Below are 25004 nucleotides of genomic sequence, written 5' to 3'. Positions count from 1 at the left end.
GCCCACAGCGGGGTGCAGTGTATGGAGCTTAAGCAGCCTCCCAGGCTGCCCTCGGTGCCTGGGACACCATGACCTCTGTGTCCTCAGGCTGGCCACCTACTTCCACCTCCCCTCCCGTGTCCCCAGGCTGACCACTCTGAGCACCACGCTGCACCGGGAGCTGCTTAGCTACGTCGACGTCATCCAGGTGTCCCTGCGCAGCTTCCGGCAGTACCTAGAGGAAAGCCTGGGCAAGCTCCGCTACTCCAACATTGACTTCATCAAGCAGTGCAGGTGGGACGAGCCTGTCCCTATTGGGAGCCAGTCTTGTTTCCCTCCTAATTTTTTGTGCCAAAATATTCATAAATCAAACTTGGTCCATTTTGGCTATTTTTAGGTGTTCAGCCTACTGGCATTAAGTCTGAGCTACCATCCCTGCCATCCATCTCCAGAACCTTGTCATCTTCCCAAACAGAAGTTTTGACCCCACAAAACTCCCACTCTCCATTTCCCCACACCTGGCAACTTTCTGTCCCTACTCTCGGGACATAGAAATGGAATCACACAGTATCTTTCCTTTCGTGTGCCTGGCCTGTCCACCTGGCAGTGGTGCTTACTCATGCTGTGGCATGGGCCAGAATTGTGCTCCTTAAGGCTGAAGATAATTCCACTGTGTCAATAAGACACAGGTGTCATCCCGCTCGTCCCTTGATGGACTGGGGCTGTTTCCCCGCCTCTGTCCTTGACCGACCTGCATTCGTGTTCCCATGATCTAAAGCCTTGTCAACCACGGCATTTGGGATGGATGATAAAGTTTCCTGTCTCACCTGTGGCCTTTACTTCTTCAAAATTACTTTCAGATTGTTTGCAGAGGGAGGCAACTTTTCTTCTGAAGAAATTGCTGCACTGTGTCATCGACTAGAGAAGGAAGCTTCCCGGATAGAGTTTGTGGAAAACTTAATCATGATCAACATGGAGAAGATGGAGAATGAGTACCTGGATCAGGTGGGTGAGCCTGCCCCTGATCTCCAGGCTCCACGTCACAAGGTCCCTTCCCCATCACAGGATGGCTATGTCCAGCCACTGCTGATGGCGCTTGAAGTGCTCTGCTTAAAAAGTCCAAAAGTTCCAAATGAAGCCCCTGCTTTTCACTTTTTAATCTTTCTTTTTAGGCCAATGATGTCATCAACAAGTTTGAAAGTAAATTCCATAACCTGTCTGTGGACCTTATTTTCATAGAGAAAATCCAGCGGTTGCTGACAAATCTACAAGTGAAAATCAAGTGTGAGGTGGGACTGATTCACTCTCCAGCTGGGGGGTGTTTGTCACGTGCAGTCGCAAGCCAGGGAGCATCCGGGTGCTGGGGTACCCGTGTGTCTCTTTCCCTTGGGACATGCACTCCCCAGAAAGACAGGTTAAGTCATTGAGTCATGACACACCAGTTAACTAACTTATTTTGATTAGCTCTGTTGGTCCTCACAAGAACTGCATGAAGCAAGTGTTATTTTTTTTTTTTAACTAAAAGCATTCCTCAGAGCTTTTAATATAATGGTTTTATTGAGGAGCTATATCATGCATTGTTTTCCAAAATTATTATAAACCAGATCCTATATTTAAGAAATTAACCAGTGTCCTTAAAAACATTTTTTGGGAAACATTATACCAGAGGATATTCTCTCACTTCTCACTCCAGTACCAAGGTCTTTGGGGTAAAAATAGATCAAAGAGGATGCCAGCAAGCTTGAGCCCTAAGAAGTCAAGATGCTGCCCCTGGGGCTGGATGGCTGATGCCAGATGTCAAAGCTGCTGCCTGGAAGACCTAGATCTGTATTCAGTTCTGGCTGGATAGATTTTTTTTTCTGTTATTTTCTTTTTACTTTTTGACCTCCTCTTCCTTCCACATTATTTATTTATTTATTTATTTTTATGTTTTGATCAACATTTCTTCCACCCCCAGAGGCTGGGTATAGAGGTTATGGGCAAGACCCATCTTAACCATGATTTTAGCGATAAAGAAACAGGCAGAAAGTAATTCCATGGTGCAGGCAGTTAAATGGTGGAGTCAGCTTGTGAGCCCAAGTGTGTCTGATGCTGGAAATCATGACTGAAACATGAACAGCCCACCCAGGCAGCAAGAGGAGGAGATCTCATGCCAAGTGACTTGTGTGGAGGGTGCCGGGAGCAGGATTTAGCCTGGACTTGGAATGCGGTGCTCTCGAAGACGTGATGGAGAAGTAGGAACCAGCCAGGCAGGACAGTGGGGAACAGTATTCTAGAGAGGTCAGGGGAAAGTCCTGGGAGGCTGGAGTCAAAGGAGAACGAGCTTACACACATGGGCATGTGCACACACACACACACACACACAAACTGGGGGAGCAATGAGGTGAGGGAGGAAGTTGGGACAGTCAGCAAGGCCTTATGAGTTGGGCTCTTCATGCTGAAATGATTGGTCAGGGTGTTGAGGATCAGGAAAGGCTGTAAGTGAGGAGGGCTTTCCGCTGCTGGGTGCAGACAGGTGGGGAGATGTGAGGGGTGAGGCAGGCTGCTGAGTCTAAGGCAGAGAGAACAGTGTCCTGGACAAGATGCCAGCAGGGACAAGTTCCCCCTCCACAGTGGAGTGGTGGGGGGGTTTGGAGGGGGGATGTTAATGAGTAGGAACTACAAAAATACAAACACAACAGAGCATCAACAACATACAATAGATACATAATATAAAGTTATATCAATAACCTTTATATAAGATATATAGTTATGGACACTAATATATTAATGTATTTATAATATATAATATAAATAATATATTAATATAAGGCAATATATAATTTTGATATATAATTTTGTGAATTTATTTGTCAATTCTACCTCAATAAACACTCTTTTCTATCTATGAAAATATGGGATAATATATATCTGTATTGATGCACACAAAACACAATTATAGCCTCTGGCTACTCGTTCAGTTTTTTAAGGTTCTGGGGGGCAGGAGCAAAAGAAAAAAAGAAGTTCTATAATCTCTAGAGAGTCCTCACGAACACCGTCTTGATGGCTTCCTTTTCCGGACGCTGCTGTTTTTACTTTGCGGTTTCTCTCTGCAGGAGCCCTGACTGGGCTCCTGCGGCCACACGCGGCACTGTGATGACCTCGTTCGCCTCTCGGGCTAGAATGACCGGCAGGGGCAGGAAGGTCCCCGGTCGCTGCTGCCCACGTGGCTCATCCACGTTTTCCGGCCAGTGGGGCTTGAGTGTGTCCTCCGAACTTCTCACTAGCATCCAATTTTATTTTTAGATCTAATCTAGTCGATGGCCAAAAAAAGTCTTATTTTACCCTGAACTAGTTTCTGATAAGACTGTACCTATTTGTGCTGATTTCACTTTTTCTAGTGCTAATCCATCTCTCGGGTATTGTGTTTTGCTGAACATTCTCCTGGTAAAGTATTCTAGAAACAAATCTCTAAACCCTTGGTTTTTCTAGGTGGCAAGATCCAATTTGCAAGCAGAGGGATTAAATTCTTGTCTGAAGCAGCTTCAAAGCAAGATAGAAATGTATCGAAATTCACGGGGAGATAAAAAAGTAAGTGCCCCAGTTGCTGTGTTTTGATTGGCTCATTTAATGTAATCTAAAAGTTAAATTGGTTGGCAACATGAAAAATTTAGTAACAGCTAACCCCTTAAGGAGAAAAGCAAGCTCATTAGGTGCTGAACTAGGAATAATAAAGATGCATCATACTAGACTCGTAAGGTCAGTGGTCAAGGTCTCTCTAGTGCAGGTGCCTCTGAGCCTTCCTACTTAATCTGTTGCCTTTTTTTTTTTCTCACGGAATTACCGAAGGGGAGGGAATACCATGGTCTCTGCACCCCTCAGCGTCTCCCAGGCAGGAGTGGAGTCCAGGAAGCACGGGGCTTGCTTGAGTCTGCCCTCCCTGCCCTCCTGGGTCACCCCACCTCACCCCGTAATCAGAACCCCACCCTGGGTGAAGAGCGGAGGCCCCTATTTGCCCCCTAATTGTTTGATTTTTTTCATCTGTTTTGCTCATTACACATAAACTGGTTCCTTCTACCGACATTAATATTTTCTGTGGTTATGCAAAGTTTGAGCTGGTGCATAGTTGAGGGGAGAGCAAGATTCTAAGTGTCACTGGCCATCTCTGTGTCACTGGTCAGCATGGAGGGGCTCTGATGGCCTTGCTCTTTCCTTGCCTGTTTCTCTCCCACTAGTGCGGTCTCTGCCCCCTCTCCAGTCCCCCTCCCCACGGCCCCTTCTCATGATATTTTCTCAACAGTCCACCCAGCACCAGATATCCCTGTGGAAGTTTCTTACATGGGACTTTCCCTCCTCACCAAGTTCTGTCCTTCCTTTCTGTTTCAGTGACCATGTTGTTGACACAAAGAGAACATTGTTTTTTCTACATTTATTGCCTTTTCTTGCACAGCAACGTGAGCTTCTTGGAAAAAGTCTGCATACCCACAAGCACCCAGTAGAGAAGACCCAGCCAACTTATTCATTTCTCATCATCTACATTCATGACCATAATGTGATTCTTCTTGTAAATGTTTCTGCATCATTCTTGTGTTTATTCGCACCCCAGGGTGGGTGTTCTGAGGAAAGCTGGTTTTTCTGTTTCCCGCCACTCTTGCCTGGTCTCACTTACGAGCCCCACCCACTGGGACATGGGGAAAATGAGGTTAACGTGCTGTAACCCCTTCAACATTTGCCCTCCCACATTTCTTTACCTCCCAAACCCCCTGCATAGCCTCCTCTGATGGTGTCAGAATGTTGGGCAGAGTGTGGGGGCCTCGCCCTGTCTCCTGATGTGAGCCTGGGGAGACAGCTGATGTGTGTGTGGGGGAGGCCACTCAGTACCCCTGCAGGGATCAGCGGTGGAAACAGAGCATAGGGCTGGCAGTGGCCTTGGGGTGGGGGCAGCGAAGGCAGAGGCGGAGCTGTGTGCTCAGGCTGTATGTGAGGAGACTCTCCGCTGTGCAAAAAGGCCGGGAAGTGTGTGGGCCTCAGCAGAGGCAGGGGAGAGTGGCCGGCAAGGGGCCAACAGAGACATGTCCCAGTTCCACAGTGGAGGCTGGGAAGGGCAGAGTGAAGCTGCAGTGGAATGAAGGAAGCAGAAAGAAGCCAAGGCATCTCCTGGCTGGCCTGCATCATCTGTAGGTCACTGAGCCATTCAGGAAATAGCATGAGGCATGACAAGAGGGGTATGGGATGCGAGGTCAAGATGAGCCGCCTCACGGTGGCCTCTGCGCGCCTCTGAAGCGTGGGCTGTGGGATTGCTGTTCTATGGTTAGGGTGGGGCATGTATTTGATGTTGTCATGGAGATGGTGTGTTGACCCACTGGGAAGGCTGTGGCTGCTTCCCCCTGCTCATCCTCCTGACCTTGGGCCAAACAGTTCCTTCTAAAAAGAATGTTAAACAGAAGAGATCATAGGTGCACTCTGTGTCCCACCATGTAGGTGGGGAAACTGACTTGAGCAAATTTAACTCATGTACTGAGAACAAACCTAGAGAAGCAGGAAGAGACTGTCTGGACAGGGAAGGATCCACTGTCTGGGTGCAGCTGCCTGCAAGAGCAGGCCGAGCGTTGTTCCCAGGCCCAGGGTCCTCCCTGCGTGAGCTACTACCTCTGTGCAGCCAAGAGGTGTGCTCACCAGCCAGCTGCTGTCCTTGCAGGTCAGATGCAATCAGCTGCCCTCCCATAATTCACTTCCTGTGACTCTATTCCTCCATGTTCTCACCAGATGGTGAACTCAGAAGACCTCCTCAACTTTGTGCAAATGTGGAAAGAAAAACTGAACCAGAGGATTCAGTACCTTGACTGCATCCTGGGCATGATCACGCAAGTGATCTTTACTGTAAGGACTGGCATGAGGTGTTAGGAACAGTGGGGGAGCTGCTGGGAGACCCCAGGGCTCAAGAGAGCCTTAGGGAAGAAGGGATTCCCGGGGCCCTGCTGGAAATCAGGCCTATGGAGAAGGCTTGGAAAGCTCACAGTGGATTCACATCTCGGGTCACAGTGGTCCCATCCAGCCCTGATCTTTGGAGATCCTGCACCTCCTAGCAACACCTCTTTGCCCCCATCAGGACCCCATGCTACCCTCCATCTCTCAAGCCATCCTCAGTGCTTAGCTGCTTCCTTCCTCGGCACCCATAAGCAGCTACTGGCTTCTCTGCACTCCAGCCACAGCCTCACCTAGTGCCCCATCTCACCCACTTGGCTGCCTTATCACCTTGCTTCCTCCCAGGCTCCATCACCTAAGATGCAGCCCAACCGAACACTGGAAAAGGCCAGTCGTACCACATCACCCTCCTGCCCTCAGGAGCCCTAAACCGGACCCACACAGCAGACTCATGGTCTACCCCCCATGGCATCTTCACTTCCTGGCCTCTCTCTTCCCAGGACCTCCTGGCCCCTGGAGCACACCCCATTTCCCCACGAGCCCTCAGACAATGTGGTGATGTCTCCATCTCAGGGACTGTTGCCCAGAGCCTGAGGTGCCTTCACCTCACTGTCAGTCCCTCACACACCAGGTTTGGAACATCAGAGGGGCTCACCAATTTCGGGGGGGGGGTTAGCTTAAGTGGACCCCTCCCCAAGTTCCTCTGTGGCCACACTGCAGCCTCTGCCTCTTACTGCCAATTTCTAAACCTCCCCTTCTTTGGGGAAGGGGGGTATTTTCCCTGACATGCCACCAGCTAAGCCTCCATTGTACACCAGTATGCACCTGACAAGACAGGACTCAGGGCCAGCTGGTCCTTCCATCAGGCACTCGCAGATCACCCTCTGAGAAGTGAAGCAGAGTCAAATAAGGAAGAGCTTAACTGAGCGCCTGGCTGAGTGCTCACTGCGGGGGGCCGCTCCTGCCTTTCAGTAAGATCCCACTTGCAGGAGAGGCGCCATTAAGTCGTCTACACATTGACTCAAGTATTCGTCTGGTCCAAAGCACTAACTGGACACGTATCAGGCAGCCTTATGAATCCACGACTCTTGGTCCTGTAGATGTGGGAATTTTTTTTTCCACAGCACTGGTCCCAATTTTGCCCAAACCTTTCTTTGTAGAAGAGCATGTTAAATGTCTGGCTCCCTGACTAGACTGTCAGTCAGTTCCATGAGGACCAAAGTCTCAAGTGAACTCTTCACCCTGATCCCCAAACCCAGACCAAACCTTGCAGAGAACATGCACACAGGGTGCATTTTTGAAGGCAGCATGTGAGTGTGAATGAATAAACGCCCCCTGGGGGACAGACAATCGTACCACTTTATAGGAGGGAAGACAGAAGCCAGGCAGCTGGCCCCCCGCCATGGCATCCCGGCAAGGTGGTGCTGGAACATGAACCCAGCCTGTCTACCCGCCTGGCACATCCACTGGGGACACACATGAAGGCCCTTCTTTCTGACTCCCAGGAAAACCTCATGGACAACCTGGAGGTTGAGAGTGATGTTCTGACCTCTTCAGAAGTCCTTGAAGAGGAATCCAAGGTAGATCACATCGTTCCTGAGTGCTTTGCCCAACCGAGCCGCATGGGGAAGTCTATGATTGAAGACCCAGCTCTGGAGGTTGTTAAGAAAATTCTGCAGTGAGTCACGATGGGCTGCAAAATGGAGTCCCGCCATCCTGGCTGATGGTCCTGTACCTTTGGGGTCCCACAGACTGGATGTCCTTGTGAGCCCACCCCCGACAACCTGTGACCTTGAACAGGGGATGTCTCTGAAATGGGACCTGTGTTAAGATAGATTCACGTGGTAGTGGGAGTTAATTGAATGGTGTTCAGGCCAGAGGGGGAAGCTCACATCCTTTCCTTCGGTTGCAGACCTCTCACTTCAAAAGGCTCTACCCATCAGTGTGACAAAGATCGGTCCCAGACAGGTAGAGTCAAACAGGCGTGTGGGTGTTAGGGAACTAGCAGCGGGGAAGCCGCAGGTACCACCTGGTCCACCCTAACCTCGGGTCCTCTGCTTTTGTCCTGGGTGCTCATCCTCCGAAGGCTTGAGGCGACATCAGAACCGGGGGGAACACTTCGTGAAGCTGTTGCCCAGTACCAGTGTCACCTCATTAGGGAGGTAGGGATGCTGGGCTGCCTGGGGTCTCCCCTCACCACACCCCTGCCCTGTCCCCTGGAATAAAACCCAGTGACACCCTGCTGCTTTCATGGACTCTGAGCTCAGGATGCTGCCTGCGCTCACAGCTCTGAGACTCCAAGGAGTAGTGAGGGGCCAGCTCTGCTGCTGACAGAGTCAGCTCTGTGCTCCCTCCTCTGAGTGATGCTGCTTCCACGGGCTTCCTACCTGAGAGCCTGGCTGGGAGTGACACCTGGTGGGTCTGACCCTGCTGACAGTGGTGCAGTGGCAGTTCTGATCGCCACCCTCCACCCCCATGGAACAGAAAGGAACGTGGGAGATGGCTCCTAGAGTCCCATCACAGAGAAACAAGGATACAAACCAGGGCTCTGGCAGTACCAGGACAATATTAGTGATGGTGTTGGCGCAGTCACACTCAACAGCGCAATGAGGACTTGCAACCCGAGTTCGGGCAGAAGCACTAGGGTTTACTGTCGGGGCTAGAGCACACTTTCAGGAGCTGTGGGAGACCCTTCAGGAAGAGGCTCCCCAGGCAAAGTGCAGCTTCGCATTGGACTAACAAACAGGGTGGCAGGGCCAGGCTTTGTGGCTGGGTGGTTCTGGGCATCTGCTCTGGGGGTGCAGGCACAGATGCATAACAGGCACTCTCACATGTCCCACAGCCAGGAAGCATGGGCTGAGCCCTGCCCAGGGCAGGCTGCACTATTATTATAACACGTTCCCAGCTACTGTGGGTCACTTTTGGTCTTTCTGCACATGCCTTGTAATCTGGCTCTGACCAGTTTGGGCTCAGGGTCCTGCAGTTTCTTTCTTTCATCCTCAATGGTTCGGATGTAATATGTTGCACACACAGCTTGAGAATGCATACATTGCAAAGAAAGTTGTTGATAGAAGCAACAGGTCAAAGAAACTTGTGCTGGGGCTTTACTGATACTGAGCTGCTGCTGTTCCACCAGCATCTCTACCGCTTGCCCCCTCTTAGTGATCTTGGTTGGGTTTTAGCCATACGGGCTTTATCCCCACACTGAGGTTTGCCTTCAGAGGTGCTGAGGACTGGGAAGGCCAGTGGGGAGTTGAAGGACTCCCCAGACATGAGAATCAGGCCCCGACAGGAAGGTGCTGAACCTCCAGCAACCCAGGTAGGCTCAGTTAGATCCCTGGGTCTGTCCCCACCTTTCAGAACAACAACCCACTCTTGCCCACAGCTTCACTCGGCACACCAAGCCCAACCGAATGGACAGAAGGTACCAGGTGCTCGGGGACAAGCCACCTCCTCCTTCTGAGTAAGTGACAGTGTCTTAATCTTTACTCTATTTTTAACTTCTATTGTTTTCATGGTGGGAGGAGAGGGTGTGGGCAGGACAGGAGTGGGGAGCTCAAGCTGACTCGATGAGATTACAGATATGGTAATGGGCACTGATAAAGCGAACAGGGTAACCAAAGGTGCCATAAGCCAGATACCAAGCTGGTTTTCTCAAGAGGTCTTAGAATGCATTGTCTCCATTAAGTCAACTGTTACTTAAAATTGCTTAAAATGACTCCATTAAGTCAACTATTACTTAAAATTGCTTGGGCATATCTTGTCCTCTTTATCATTCTCAATATGACATTCCAGTCTAAAGTCCTAGTTCCACATCAGTGTTTCCAAATTTGTTTGGTGCAGTAAAATAAGGCCCCTTGGGGATCTGTCCTGTGTGTTACAAGAATTTTATTTTATTTTTAAATATATTTTTAAGAAATTTTAGGTGCTTGCACCCCCATGTTTAGTGCTGCTTTATTTACAATAGGAAAGACATGGAATCAACCCAAATGCCCAAAAGTAGGTGACTGGATTAAAAAGATGTGGTACATATACACAGTGGAATATTACTCAGCAATCAAAAAAGATAAGCACATGACTTTTGCAGCTATGTGGATGGAGTTGGAAGGGATCATGCTTAGTGAAATAAGCCAGAAGGAAAAAGAAAAATACCAGATGGTTTCACTCATAGCAGGAGCATAAAGGACCAGGGGGGAAAATAATAATAATGAACAACTATATACCAGAGACATTTTATGGAGGAGGAGTGGGGAATGGGATCAAAAATGGGGGTGGGGGGAGTACATGGGACTATGGTGATGAGAAGCCCATGGGGATTACAACTGAGATGGAAAAGGGCGCAAAATGTTGTAGAAATAAACTATTACAATAGTAAAAAATATTTTTAAAATAAATAAAAAAGATGTGGTACATATACAATGGAATATTACTCAGCAATCAAAAAGATGAGCTCATGTCTTTTGCAGCAACATGGATGGAGCTCTAAGGGGTCATGTTTAGTGAAATAAGCCAGAAAGAAAAAGAAAAATACTGGATGGTTTCACTAATAGCGGGAGTGTAAGGGACTGGGGGGTCGGAGAGGGTGTGGAAAGCAATTGTAATAAAGAAAAACAACTAACAACTATATACCAGAGACATTTTACAGGGGTGGAGTGGGGAATAGAATAAAAAATAGGGTGGGAAAGTTACACTGGATTATAATGATGACACACAGGTGAGTTGGTGGTGGGATGTCCAGGGGGATTTCAACTGAGATGGAAAAGGCACAAAATGAAGAATGATGTAAAAATAAATTTAAAAATTGTTTTTAGGTGCTTATGATCCTTTAAAAAATATATATATATTTACATCATTCTTTAGATCCCTTCTAATCCATGTTGCTGCAAAAGGCATGAGTTTATCTTTTTTTGATTGCTAAATAATATTCTATTGTGTATATATACCACATATTTTTAATCCAGTCATCTACTTTTGGGTATTTGGGTTGATTTCATGTCTTCCCTATTGTAAATAGAACATGATGTAAAAATAAATTCTAAAGAATTTTAGGTGTCTATGAACCTTTAAAATATATATATATGTGATTTTTTGTGTACATATATATATATATAATTTTTTTAAATCATTCTTTATTTTGTACATTTTTTCATCTTGGCTGTAATCCCTGTGGACTTCCCACCACCATTTCACCTGTGTACCATCACAAAGTCCTGTGTACTCTTCCTGCCCCAATTTTGATCTTATTCCCCTCTCTACCCCCATAGAATATCTCTGGTTTATAGTTGTTTGTTGATTTTCATTTTTGCTTTATTACAATTACTTTTTTTTTCTGATCACTGACGTTCCTACTATGATTGAAACCATGTGGTATTTTTCTTTTCTGTCTGGCTTATTTCACTAAGCATGATCCCTTCCAGCTCCATCCATGTTGCTACAAATAATATGCTTTACCTTTTTGATTGCTGCGTAATATTCCACTGCTGAGTGTAGAAAAGTTCCTTTTTCTCCACGCCCTGGCCAATATTTGTTGTTGCTAGATTTTTAATATGTGCCATTCTCACTGGTGTGAGATGGTAACCCATTGTGGCTTTTATATGCATTTCCCTTATTACAAGTGATGTACATTTTCTCATATGCATGTGGGCCATCTTGTTGCAGGACTTTTAGAGGCATCATCCTGAGCCTGTTATGGGACAGCAATGAACATCTGCTGCTGGTCGCAGAGGTGAGGGCCACCATCCACAGGCCTCTACCTGTCCTTCTGCCAGCAGTATATATCCTCAGTCATCTCTGCCTTCTGCTGACGATGGCCTTGTGGGTGAATCTGAGGAAAGGGGATTCCAGCCGCCATAACTGTAGTCTCCCAGCTTCTGACATCTTGTGTGATAATTTTTATCCTAGAAACTAAACCTCACCCCTTCACTTACCTATTTATTCAGCTGCCAAACATTACTTGGATACTCACTGTGTATCAGGTTCTGGGTGTGTCAAGAGGAGCAAACCTGTCCCTGTCCCAGAAAAGCCAGCAGCCAAAAGGAGGGCAACAGACATGGCAGGACCGCAGATGGGGCTGAGGGAACAGGCACCTGGGGCTTCCCATTGGAGCCACCCAGCTCCTGTTCCAGCGCACCTCTCAGAGAGGCATCTGCGTATTTCTGCCTGCCTCCCACTGGCTGTGGATTCTTCAGAGCAGGTACTCCAGCTCTCCCATAAGTGTGTCCAGTGGCCTAGTACCAGCCCAGGGCTTCCTAGAAACCTTTCCACCTGATCATTGAAATGAAATTCCATTGGGTCTTGAAGGATGAATAGATTTTAGCATTCTCTCACTTGTGCCTTGCATGACAACGTTGGAAAGGGGAGACAGGTGGGAAGAGCAGCCCCGGCACAGGTGCAGCAGGATAAAAGCCTCAGTGGGATCAGGGCTGGGAAGAGCAGCCTTGATCAAAAGCACGATTCCAGGGGCCTGGACCAGAGTTCCATGGAAGGGTCTCTACCTTTATACACTGTCATCCTCTCCTGCAGGACTTCTACCGCAAAGAGAAGCGCTCTGTCACCAGGCCTGAATGCATGTATGAAACCTTTGACCAGTGTGCAGAAAACATTGGCAAAAAGACCTTGGATTACCTCAGCGAGACAGACGAGTACCACAACTCCTGCCTCATAGGTGGGTGCCAGGGGCAGATCTATAGGTTGGTCAATTGTGTGATATGAAGCCACCCAGCTTGGTCTGGGCCTCAAAGCTGTGAGTGGCCCCTTCCAATCTGGATGTCACTGGTAGAGGCAGAGGCACCTCTCTACGAAAAGGTAGTGGGTTATAACTAGTAAAAGCCTTGATCAGACTTAACGAGGAGAAACAAAAATGAGAAAAGGGAATTTGTATCCCTGAAAATATTTGGTTCCCTTGCTCTGACATTTTGGGCAGATTTATTGAGATCTCATGAACATACAATTCACCCATGTAGAATTGAACAACTTGGGTAGGTTCAGAGCAGTGTGACTATTCCCACTGTCCATCTTAGAGCCCTCTGTCCCTCCATCATGTCCCCTACTCTAAGCAACCACTAATCTAATTTCTGTCTCTGTAGATTTCCCCACTCCAGGCTTTCACATGAATGGCACCAAGTATATATAGTCATTGGGACCAGTACCTTTCATTCTGTACAATGTTTTCAAGGGTCATCATGTTGTAGCCTGTATCGGTGCTTCATTACTTCTTATCACCTAGCCAAATGCCATTGTATGGATACCACATTCTGTTTATTAATTCACTAATAGGTATTTGGTTGTTTCCAACTTCTGGCTAATATGAATAGTGTTGCTATAAGCACTCATGCACACGTTTATGTGGACATGTGTTTTCATCCCTCTTGGGCACATAACTAGGAGTGGAATTGCTAGGTCCAACTCTTACATTTGTCATGTGAAGAATCCTTCCATTTAAGGTATTTCTTAAGTGCCAACTGTATGCCTGGCTTATGATGAACTCAGTAAATCTAGCCTCCTGGAGGATAGGGTCATGAAAATAGGCAGTTTAAGTATATGTTGTCATTTACATTTACTGTAAGAATGCTGAAGGAGCAGTGAAAACATAGGTCCCCTTTGCACATTTTTCCAACAAGTTCCTTTGCCTCTTTGTCCATAGCTAATGTGTCCAATGTGACTGTACATACTAATCATTCTGCTTCTAAAGTCAGAGAAGCTGAGGGCCCACTGCAGATCTACTGTGTTGGTTGATGGGTCTGTGAATACAGAGGGAAATGATTAGAGGACAGTCAGCCCTGGAGGAAGACCTGGCACTGCCATCTTCCAGCTGTACAACTTTAAAAACCTTTAAAGTTTTTAAAAAGATTTATTTATTTATGCATACAGAACTGGGGTACAGGCCAGAGGTACAGGGGCAGTGAGAGGATTCACTAGATACAGAGTGGGGAGCAGAACAGGATGACTGATGAAATACACTGCTGAGGGGAGCAGTGGGCGGTCAGGAGAGGTCTGCTGCGCCATGTGGATCACTTCCAGGGATTAAACTCATGCTGAAGTGGCTTTAGCAGACTAGTGTTATGCTTTATCCCACTGCACCACCAGGGAGGGCCCTAAAGTTTTTTTTAAAGGTAAAGATGAAAAGAAAAATATCACTGAGAATCTGTAAGAATGTTGATGTGGCTTCTAAAGCTGAAGTCACACTGAAATAAACCTGAACTCAACTTTGATTTTGCGAAGCATCTAAAAGGCCTTTGATTAAGACTTCAGCTTTAAAAGATCTGGAGTTTTCCAGGTCCAGGTGTTTTTTTTGGTAGAGACATTACAAATCCTTTCAAGAAAAAATCAACTTCATGTCAGACCTTCCAGAATTCCCACAGATAAAATGCCCAGAATAAGAGCTTACAGGAGGCAAATTAACAAGACACACACACACAGGGAGAAAGGCGCCTGGGCGTCGGAGCGCAGAGGGAGGCCAGCCAAGGCTTCAGCTGCGACAGGGCTCCAACGTAAAGTAGCTGTTCAGCAGCATTAAAAGAAGAAATTGGGAACATAAATAAGGAGCAATGAAAAGACCAATTAGATACCAAAGAACACCAAATAGAACTTCTACATTGGAAAAAGAAATAGACGAAACTTCAAAATTATTGGATGGCTTTACAAACGTTATCCACAGATGGAGGTGAAATCAATGAACTGGAAGGTAGATCTAAGGAAAATATTCATAATGCAACACAGAAAGACAAGGACACGAAAACCTGAGAGGCAAAGAGATATACCTGAGAAGAACAGGTCTAACTCTAGCTATTTAGAGGCTCAGGAGGAGAGGAAGGGAGGCTGGAGTCAAGACAGTATTTGAAGAGATAACAGCTGAGGACAGAGCTGGTGAAAGGCAATACAGTTTTAAAAATAAAATAAGCAAATGAACTGAGCTGTAGAGTCCTGCAGAGTATGGTACAGACGCCCTTCGTACTTGTCTAATCCAGCATTTTCTATACTTGTTTGACCACAGAACCACTTTTCATGAAATAGTTAAAATCTTACTGTAGACTGAGTCTTGCTTTGGGCTTTGTTGGAGACAGTAACATAGTTACTTGGCTCTGCTCTGTCCCTCTCTCCTGACCCCCCCCCCCAATTCCTACAGAATTACGGACCCAGATGAGGAGGTTTGAAGAACTGCTACCCCAGGTGTGTTGGCTGGTGATGGAGAATTTCAAGGAGCACCACTGGAACAATTTTTTTACCTCTATCCAAGAGATCCGGGAAGAGTTCCGGGAATATCAGAAACAGGTGGAAAAAAGTAAGGTAAGGGCTTCAGGGCTACCCTTCCCCACCTCCGACCTAGGACTAGGAGCCCTGTGGAGCTAGAAACAGGCAGAATATTGGCAGTCCTAGGGCAGGAGATGGGCTAGGGTGGGGATTGTTGGGTGAGGCCTGAGCGATGTGAGGCTTTGGAGAAACGAGGGATGAGTCAGCGGCTTCTTCATCAGAAGTTGGACTTAATGGGTGCCTCTGGGGCTTTGACTATTGAGGTCAACAGTGTTGCATGGTGCATGGGATGTGGATACTGTTGATTTTTTTGGACTAGAGCCCTGGTTGTAATGGGGTAGAAGCTCAGCACACCCTTCCTGACCCTCTGAGGCAGCTCCAGCCAGGCCCCCAGCTGGCCTTCTCTGCCTCTTTTCTGCTGTCTGTGCCCTTCACACACCAGAGTCAGATCGCACCTCAGTATAGCGATAGCCATTGCTGCCAGAGGGCTGTTGGTCCTGACTGCAAGTCTCGATCAAAATCCCTTCTGACTTCTGGAGTGTTTGATTAAAGGATGAAAATGTCCAGAAACTTCACCCAAATCTTGGACACCCCACACATTATCAGACAATGGAGTCGCTGTGTCAAATGGAAGAGAAAAGGCAGGAAGATTTGGATGCGATGATCATGGCAACTAGGGAGAAGCTGGAGGTCAGTGGTGCCATTGATTCCCAAGCCCGGAAGCTGAGAGCAGCACTGCTCTCCAGAGAGATTGCTCCACGAAGAGCCCATCCACGGCTCTGAGTATGCCCTTTGCTGGCACACTGGTGCAAGTGGGCATGAAAGCAGGCCGTTTTTATGGGTGGACGTAGTCACTACTGGCTATTTTAACTTGCATTTTTTTCTTAATTCCTGCATTACAAAATTACTCATGAGAATATCCCCCTCCCCCCAAGATCTGTGTCTAGTTTTATGTCCTCTTTGGTGCATTGTCAATATATGTCCCTTGGCCATGTCTAAATTATTTCTCATCTTGAAGCCAAGTTACCCCTTAGGAGAGGGTTCTAAGCCAAGGACCAGGTACCAATGAACTTGTCCACTGTTGACCCGTGGCTTTGGTCTTGTCTCACCTGCTGACGCCCCAAACCTTCCCTCCACTGGCTTTGGAGGAAAGTCCTTTTCCCTGCAGCACTGGGCTCCCATATTTCTTCCAGGAATTAACCAAGAAGAGCGGGCGGTTTTTCATATCCAGCTTGGCCACCTTCACTGAGAAGTTCCTGCTGCAGTTGGATGAAGTGGTCACCATCGATGACATCCAGGTTGCTAGTAAGTGCTGCCCCTCACCCAGGGGCTTGTGCTCTGACCCCAGGTTGGGAGGTGTAGAGTGAGAGGGGGTGCTTTCCCCCAACTCTACTAAAGTGAGAACAGACTCTCCATTGAGGGAACCAATCAGATTTTGTTTGTTTTCATTAACAAGCAAATCCCAAATGAGTCAAATGTGCATTGTCAGGCATCTATATATTTCAAGGTATAAATCGTAGCAAAATGAAACCTTTCATTTTGGTAAATATTTTCACATTCTTGAGGTTAGGACAACTTTCCCAAATAGGAGCTAAGAGCCAGAAGCCATGAAGGCTGGCACTTCTCTGTAGCCAAAACAAAAACTAAGAAAAAGTTAAAAGATGGAAAGACAAATCACAAGCTGGAAAAGAGCTTCCTAATAGGCTATAAGCCTAATAGCCTCATAGCCTGTAAGTCCCTGTGGTACAGGGAACTCTAACAGGTCACATTTTTACAAAGAGACAAAGGACAAAAATATGCTTTTATAAAGAGGAGTGACTCACATGTCCTGTAATTACCTGGCTTTGTGGATGATGAAAAATTTAATATAAACATTAATTTGCATACAGTATATACAGACACGACTATTAATGTAAAATAAACATTGCTAAGATACCATTTTCCTCCCACAACCTGGCACAGTTTTTAAGTGACTGATGACCAGGTGAGGATGACAGAAAGCCCAGGCCCCACAGAGACCCCTGGAGAGATGTAGAGGATGCTGCTCCCAGAGAAGACTGTCTGTACCTGGAAAATTCTGGATGGGCAATACCTTTGGCATAGTAGTTCTATCTGACAAATACCTGACAGAATTTTTCAAATGTGCATTGTCAGGCATCTATATATTTCAAGGTATAAATCATAGCACTGTTCAAAATTGCAAAGAACTAGGAACATTAATATCTATGTATGGGGGGGGAGGGTGGATTAATAAATTATGGTTCCGATGTGAAGGTGGATGGCTCTTTGAGTGAGTGGAGCTGGTCTGTATGTGCCAGAGGTAAGGCATGAAGGAACACTGTTAGGTGGGAAGACAAGCTGGCAGTCAGTACTCACTTATGATACCATTTTTTTAAACACACATATATAACATAAACATGCTTACGTACATCTCTTTAAATGAATCTGTGCAGGAGAATAAGAAAGAGAGCTGAGAGACAGGGACAGCTGTGGGCAATGGCTAGTGAGACTTCTAAATCTTTCCTCTCTTCTAGTAGGTGATGTTTAAATTTTTTATAATGTGCATGATGCTTGTATACTACACAAAGATTGAATTCAATATAGCATACAAAGATATGAACTTAACATTAAATACTAACTCTTTTGTCACTAATGTGTTAATTAAAACATTTTTATCTTTGAAAGTTTGTATTACAAAGGTAATAAGTGCTTATTATAATAACAGGCAGTTCAATATAAATTATAAAGAAAGTAAAGAACAGTTTTTCCACCCAGAAATACATGTTTTTGCTGTTGGTTCTTCCAGTCCTTTTTGTTAGGCCAGATCTGTGTGTGTGTGTGTGTGTGTGTGTGTGTGTGTTTTCCTGTCCAGTGGGGGCAACATGGATCCATCTAGTTGGTCACCTTGACTGTTGCTGAGCATCGTGATTATTGTTTGGCTTCTGCTGTTGTACATGGACCACATCAGTTTTTCCTTCAGTGACAGTGCTGAGAGGGACATCTGCACCCATATATCTCTATTTGGGGACAAGGGATTCCTAGAAAGGACTTTCTGGGTGAACATGTATATGTATTTTGAGGTATTGATCACTTCCCAATACTGAAATATCTTCATCAAGTGTGAGCTCTGTTTGGAAAAATGGGACTTGCAGAGACACTGGGGCTGAGACCCAAGGGAGCCCAGGCATGGGAGCTGGCCGGGGAGCTTGAGCTGGGAGGAGCCCTGCACCCATGTAAGCAGCCCCCTCCTGCTGCGTGACTCATCCTGGTCCAAGCAGCCTGGCCCTGCCATTCACACCAGGGTGCCACTCACTCCAGCCAGGAAAGCATGTCAAAGGCCAGGAAGCAGAGGACAACTTGAGTGTGTTCATCTAGGGGTAGTTCTTAATTCCAGACCCATTTGAGCTGTTAAAAGCCAAGGGGGCCCTAGCCAGCTATCAGGAGCAGTGAAGACCCAGCATTGTGCTTGGGACTTTGGAGCTGGGAACAGTACCCAGATCACAGCTCAGGTCCTGATCACTGTCACCCCACCCCTCCCCCAACCTCTCTGGCATATTCAGTCTGGGGTGGGGGTGGGGGCACTGCCTCCTGCTGGAGACTCTGAGTGATAACTCCAAATAACCTCTATCCTGCCAGGGATGGAGCCGCCCAAACAGAAAACATCCATTCTCATACGGAGGAAACTTGCTGGACACTCACTACAGGAGGAGATTGAGAAGCCCCTGATTGAACGTGGGAGCAGGTGAGTACTGAATACCATGAATAGCTGCATTTGCTGGGGTGGGGAAGGAGAAATAATGCTGTAAATGTTAGTTTTGTGGAAGATGAAAATATAATATAAACATCAATTTACATACAGACATTTAGTGTCATATAAATATTATTAAGATGATATTGTTCACCCATAACCTGACAGGGATTTTAAGTTCAATGACAACGAGCACTAGAGGAAATGATGAGGGATACAGAGCTGAAGTCATTCAGGCCTGACAACACTGGAAAGGCCTCATGTTCTAAGCCTCATGCCCTCATCTGTGAGCTGGGCGCAGACACCTGTCTCACATGGCATTATGAGGAAAAAATAAAATCATTCCTGGAGAACCCCTGGCACACACTAGGGCCAGTGTGTGACAAGGACCTACAAAGGGACCCACAAAGACCGGGGAGGACTGTCCTACTGTGAGGCACATTCTCAGGTCATACTGGCTCTGAGGTGCGATGAGAGTCAAAGTGCTTGTCCCCTTTGCCTCAAGACTGTCACTCTGCATGAAGACTCCTGTTTTTGTAAAAGTAGATGTTTCCCCCAAAGAAGGTTTTTTTTTTTTAAGATTTGTTTGTTTATGCACGGAATAACTGGGGTGCAAGCCAGAGGTGGGAGGGTGAGAGGATTCACCAGAGACTGAGTAGGGAGCAGAACAGGTGGATCCGTTGAAATACACTGCTGAGGGGAGCAGCGGGCAGACAGGAGAGGTCTGCTGCGCCATGTGGGTCAACTCCCTGGTGCTGCGGTGGGTGCTGAGAGCTTCATAGTGCTGTGCTTTAACCCCTTGAGCCACCAGGGAAGGCCCTAAAGTTTTCTTAAAGGAGAAGCTAGATTTTCCTGCCTGTGGTGGAGGACGCTCTGTGATGATGGAGACAGCCCTGGAGGGCCTTCCCCACGCATGTTTGTTTGTAGGAAGTGGTCGGGAATCAAACCAACCGAACTCACCATCCAAACCAAGATTCTCCTCCGGAAAACATCATCGATCACCACCAACAAAACAACCCTGGGCCACCTGGCAGCTGTGGAAGCCCGAGATACTGTCTACCTGGTGAGTGGGGCTATGGTCGGGTGTGTGCATCCCTGGGAAGGAGGGAGCATGCCATCAACTGACGCCCTGACTTTCGCCCTGGGGCCCCCGGACAGTGTCAACACCCAGGACAGTCTCCTTACCAGGCATAGTGACATGCATAAAAGTGATGCCAACGATGCTGGGCCAGCGCCTTCTGGGCTGTGGTGTAAGCTCTGTGCAGATGGACAGCTCTGCCTCCTAAGTTCAGGTAGAGTTCAGCCTCTGAGGAAGCCAGGAGGACCCTGTGTTCCAGGGAGGTGGCAGCATGATACAGTGGTTAAGGAGTGCAGAGTCCAGATGGAGTCCTTCCCTGCTCAGCCTCTTTCTAACTGGGTGAGCCCTGGCAAGACTCTGAGCCTCAGTTTACCTATCTATGAAATGAGGAAAACAACTGGACCTACTTGATCATGTTGAGGAAATTACATGAGACGTGACTTGTGCAATTCATGTGACTCGTGCTAGTGCCTGGAGTGGTTAAAGAGCTAGTCCCAATAGGTAACAACATATTCCTGCAGGGCACAGGGTCAGAAGTCCCTCCCCTATATCCTCTTGCTGCTTTCTATCTCAGAAGTACTTGGCATTATTTGAAGAGGAGCTGAAGAAGATCCAGGATGAAAACACATCACAGATGAAGGAAGCTCAGTGCTGGAAGGACAGCTGGAGGCGCTCCGTGCACATCATCCGAGGCCTGTACATGTGACACCCTCAACCACACAAATAAAGGCTCATTGTAGGTGTGTTACAGGGTAGCCCAGAGTAGACTGGGCCACCTGTCTGTGGGGCCTCACCTGCGCGCTCACAATTCAGTTTTACTGCAGGTACACACAAAAGGGTCAATAATGGGTGTATTTTAAAAAGGGGAAAGGAAAGGAAGCAACCCAGGGAAAGAGAGTGGAATACAAAGTAACTGGAATACCTTACGGCTAGGCTGACTGAACACACCTAGTCACGCTATTTCCCGAGCAAGACAGAGAGAGATACAATCGCACCCTATTTATCCCCAAATGTCCCAGAATTCCTGCTAGCTCTGCCCTTGGGTCCTCGAAGTTCTCTCCCTGGTGCTGCTGGGAGTTGTAGTTTCCAACTACTGGAGTAGGGGGTAGTGTCCAGAAAGCTGGAGTAGGGGGTGGAGCCCACAAGACTCTGCAGAGTGCCTTTAGGACATCCTTCCCCTTAACAGGTGGACTCCTACTCTGCCCGTCTGTCTGTCCCTTTGTGCACCCATCCGATCATCCACCTGCCCCCTGTCCATCTAGTTTCCCACATATCCCTTCTTTATGTCCAGTAGGTCCCGCCCATGTGGACCTCTAATTAGGTCCACAGAGATGATGGAGTGGGGGGATGAGTTCTAAGGAGGAAGCCAGAGCTGAAAGGGGAGCCACCACGTGGTAACAGTGGGGGGACAGTGGACACATGGGAGCTGAGCCTTAGCAACCTTCCAGTTCACTCTCTCTGATGACAGTAAGGGAGACCTCCACCAGGAAGTGGCTGCTCGGTCACTTATATGCTCCCTGACTTGGAGGACACTGCAATTGTTCTCCCTTCCCTGGGTTCTGCCTGAGGGGGAGGCTGAGTCCAGCTCCTGTAATAGCATTAACATTTACAACAGCTGGGATGTGGAAGCAGCCTCAAGGGATGGATGACTGGTCAAGAAGATATGGTCTAGCCACACTCAAAGTACTATATTGCCATAAGAAATGCAGAATGCAGTCAGTTTTAATAAAATTAAGGGGATTTGAGAGAATCATGTGCAGCAAAGAAAGAGTGATAAAAACAAATACTGGAACATGGAGACAATAGACAATTTGATAACGATAACAAAAGAAAAAAAACATTTTCAAAAACTAGCAGGTATCAATAAGCAGGTGTGGCTAACTAGACAGGACCTCAAGTGCACCTGTCCACCCTGGCTAATGTTGTGCATGGGTGAGCACACACCCCAGTAAGGCCAACGAACAAGTCAGCAGAGCACAGTGCACTCTGTCCTACAAATAGCTGCAGCCCACTACTTTGTTTCAAGGAGAAGCTACAGGAAGCCCCAGACCTGGTACAAATATGCACCCCACTCCCTGCCTAGGGCACATTTCCTGTTTTTCCCTGCACCTACAGACCCTAAATATACCCATGGGCAGTCCTGATAAACAGACTTCGGACTCCAGATCCCAGGCTTCTGCTTCATTCTCTCGCTTCTTGGAGTCTCCTACATTCAGACTAACTTAGCGGTCAGCACACCCCTCAGTGGGTTAGCAAAAGTCAGGTAGTGTCATCCTCTGACTTTATTCTTCTCTTTCAATATCGGGTTAGCTATTCTGAATTTTTTGCTTTTCCATACAAACTTTAAAATTAGTTTGTTGATATTAGTTTGTTGACAAAATAGCTTGCTGGAATTTTGACATCTTGACAATACTGACTTTTCTGATCCACGGACATGCAATAGGTGTGCATTTATTTAGTTCTCCATTTTTCTTTCATCAGAATTGTAGTTTTCCTCATAAATATCTTATACATTTTCGTTAGGTCTCTTTTTATATTTAAATTTCAGGTGCAATAAAAAGTTACTCTGAATGGCTGATGTTTGTGAGATTAACATCATGTCTTGACCTATTTAGTTCGATGCACATTCCTGGGACACCTATCCATTCCTGACTGTGAGAAAGGAGGAGAAAAGTGAGTGAGAAGCAGCCACAGCCACCACCTTTGTGAGCCCGTTGGCGTCATGTGTGACAAGGACTGTAGTGTTCCAGAGAAGGAAGTGACTATCCAGGGTAGAGCATGCTTGCCAAAGGAGTTGATATTTGAACTGAGGCTGGCAAGGTGTGTGGGAGGTCAACGGGTAGAAAGACAAAGTTATGCCAGGCAGAAGAAAAAGGCATAAGCAAATAAGCCAAGACAGGAGATTGCATGGCTGTCTAAGAGGAGGCTTTCTTACTTACTTGGTTCATTCTACCACCGAAAGGGTTATGGGGCTAGAAGCAGACCCACGGGCTCCTAGTTTAACAGAAAACCAAGCCCCAAATGATTTATCCAAAGTCCAACAGTTAGGGGCGATGGTTCTCCCCAACAGTCCACCTTCAACTCAAACTGTACTTTTTGAACAGTCTTCATCTTTGATTTAGGAGTCAGCTGACCAGTACTCAGTGCCTCCTGTGTGGCTTCTCCCTTTCTCACCCCTAGCCTCTAGTGCCATGTCATTTTTACACCAGCTGGTTTATTGACTGTTACAGACTTTGTAGTTAGTTGCCGAAGCACAGTCACCCAACCTCCCTGCCCCACCCTGGGGCCCTAAACCAGCTGATAACTCGGTATCTACAGGCTTGGGAATTGCCCTTATTCCTGCACCTTCTCTGAGGCTTATGCACATAGCGAGAGAGGGCAGAAGAGACCCCTGCCCCCTGGGCTCTGTAACCTCTCTGCTTTAAGCTTTCATTATCCCTCATTTCCCCATGTTTTGTGCTTGTAGTGATCAGTCCCTTCTGAGGATTAGCCCCTTTCAGCTGATTCACCTTGGAGGCCTTTGGGAGCAGATTAGGCGATTTTGCTTGATCAGCACATCCTTAACTGTGCAACGGTCTGTATTTCATCTGGGCTCCAGCTAGCTCTGCTTTGTTTTGTTTCTTCTTAAAAATCCTTTGGAGAGGTTTTTGAGTGACTCTGCTTTATTTTGTTTCTTTTTACTTAGTCAAAAAAAAAATGCAATTGTTTGTGAGGCCATAGCTGATGGGAGGGAGTGATCATGTTAATGATTAACCCAAAGTAGATCTGTCCAATGCCGGAGTCCATTTTCAGCCGAGGTAGGGTCTCCCGCAGGAAAGGACAGCATTGGGGAAGGCGAGGGAAGAAAGGGAGAGGGTGAGAGAAAAGAAAAGACACAGACACTTTATCAGGGTGAAAGCATCTTCTGTTGATTGTCTCAGCGGGTCTTTATTTATACATTATAAGCAAGCAGTGGGATTACATCAGTGAGTACACAAAGCAGAAAGATAACAATCATCACATTTTTCTTAAAGACAGCTTGTGGTCTTTTTGACCTCTTGCTGAGATTGTGTTATTCATCATTTGTTAATAAAAGGTACAATTAATAAGCAAAATGTTCCTATGGTGATCACTCAGCTATTACAACTTAAGCAATCATTCTGCTAATATTACAATGAACATATATCTTAATGGCACAAGATCTAATGTTAAGGAACTAGGAGTCAGAAAAATACAAATACCGAGTGCACTGACATTTCCCTAACCCTAAGGAAAAACCCTTTTTTGATCTTCAAAAGGAATTTCCTTAATCACTATTCCTGTATTATTTTGCCAACCTAGTCTCTATATTTAACTTAAGAATTAGGAGAAAATTTCTTTCTCTATATGGTCACTGATTGTTATCCTATTAATGTTATCTAAAAAACCTTTCTATGTAAAAAGAGTTCAGGGTGAAATTTGAGGGAAAGTGTAGGAAAACTTTTTTTTTAAAGATTTATTTATTTATGCATACAGAACTGGGGTACAGGCCAGAGGTGCAGGGATGGTGAGAGGATCCACCAGAGACAGAGTAGGGAGCAGACTAGGCAGATCGATAAAATACATTGTTGAGGGGAGCAGCAGGCAGGTCAGGAGAGGTCTGCCATGCCAGTGGGTCACCTCTGGGGCAGGGATTGAACTCATGCTGCAGTGGCTTTAACTTCTTAGTGCTGTGCTTTTAACCCCGCTGCACCATCAGGGAGGGCCGAGTAAAACTTATTTTTATTTATAACTTTATTACTTAAAAGGAAACTATGTTACTTAAAAGAAAACTGTAGATCTCTTATCGGGACTGGGCAGGAAATGATTACAGCCTCTGGTTCCCAGAATTCTTGGAATATGACATGTTTCTTGTTATTGTGGCACTTAAATTTGTGCCAGCATCCTCAAACAGAGAAGTATTAATTATTTTACAATATACTGTGCCATTCTGTGTACAATGCTATTGTTACTAAACCAATCAATCTAATCAATCATAAAGTAAGTATTGACTGTATATTGAATGCATATTTGGACAATCGCTATGCT

General features: G+C 46.5%; 1 protein-coding gene across 1 annotated transcript in view; it reads left to right on the top strand.

The window, feature by feature from the left end:
- Positions 1 to 20687, top strand: part of CCDC180 (coiled-coil domain containing 180) — a 47926-nt gene extending 27239 nt beyond the window's left edge. Inside the window, 17 exon segments of the mRNA XM_004695957.2 lie at positions 127 to 273; positions 840 to 984; positions 1152 to 1268; positions 3451 to 3549; positions 5725 to 5838; positions 7389 to 7561; positions 7796 to 7925; positions 7927 to 8045; positions 9269 to 9346; positions 11542 to 11608; positions 12406 to 12547; positions 15008 to 15168; positions 15685 to 15822; positions 16326 to 16437; positions 18769 to 18874; positions 19808 to 19943; positions 20533 to 20687. Coding sequence (XP_004696014.1) covers positions 127 to 273; positions 840 to 984; positions 1152 to 1268; positions 3451 to 3549; positions 5725 to 5838; positions 7389 to 7561; positions 7796 to 7925; positions 7927 to 8045; positions 9269 to 9346; positions 11542 to 11608; positions 12406 to 12547; positions 15008 to 15168; positions 15685 to 15822; positions 16326 to 16437; positions 18769 to 18874; positions 19808 to 19943; positions 20533 to 20664 — 2116 coding nt within the window. The 3' untranslated portion in view covers positions 20665 to 20687.
- The last annotated feature ends 4317 nt before the right edge of the window (positions 20688 to 25004 follow it).

This window comes from Condylura cristata, unplaced genomic scaffold, assembly GCF_000260355.1.
Source record: "Condylura cristata isolate star-nosed mole 26May11 unplaced genomic scaffold, ConCri1.0 scaffold00006, whole genome shotgun sequence".
Taxonomy (NCBI): Eukaryota; Metazoa; Chordata; class Mammalia; order Eulipotyphla; family Talpidae; genus Condylura; species Condylura cristata.
The sequence above is the reverse complement of the archived record's forward strand: the minus strand, read 5'-3'. Positions and strand labels throughout refer to the sequence as shown.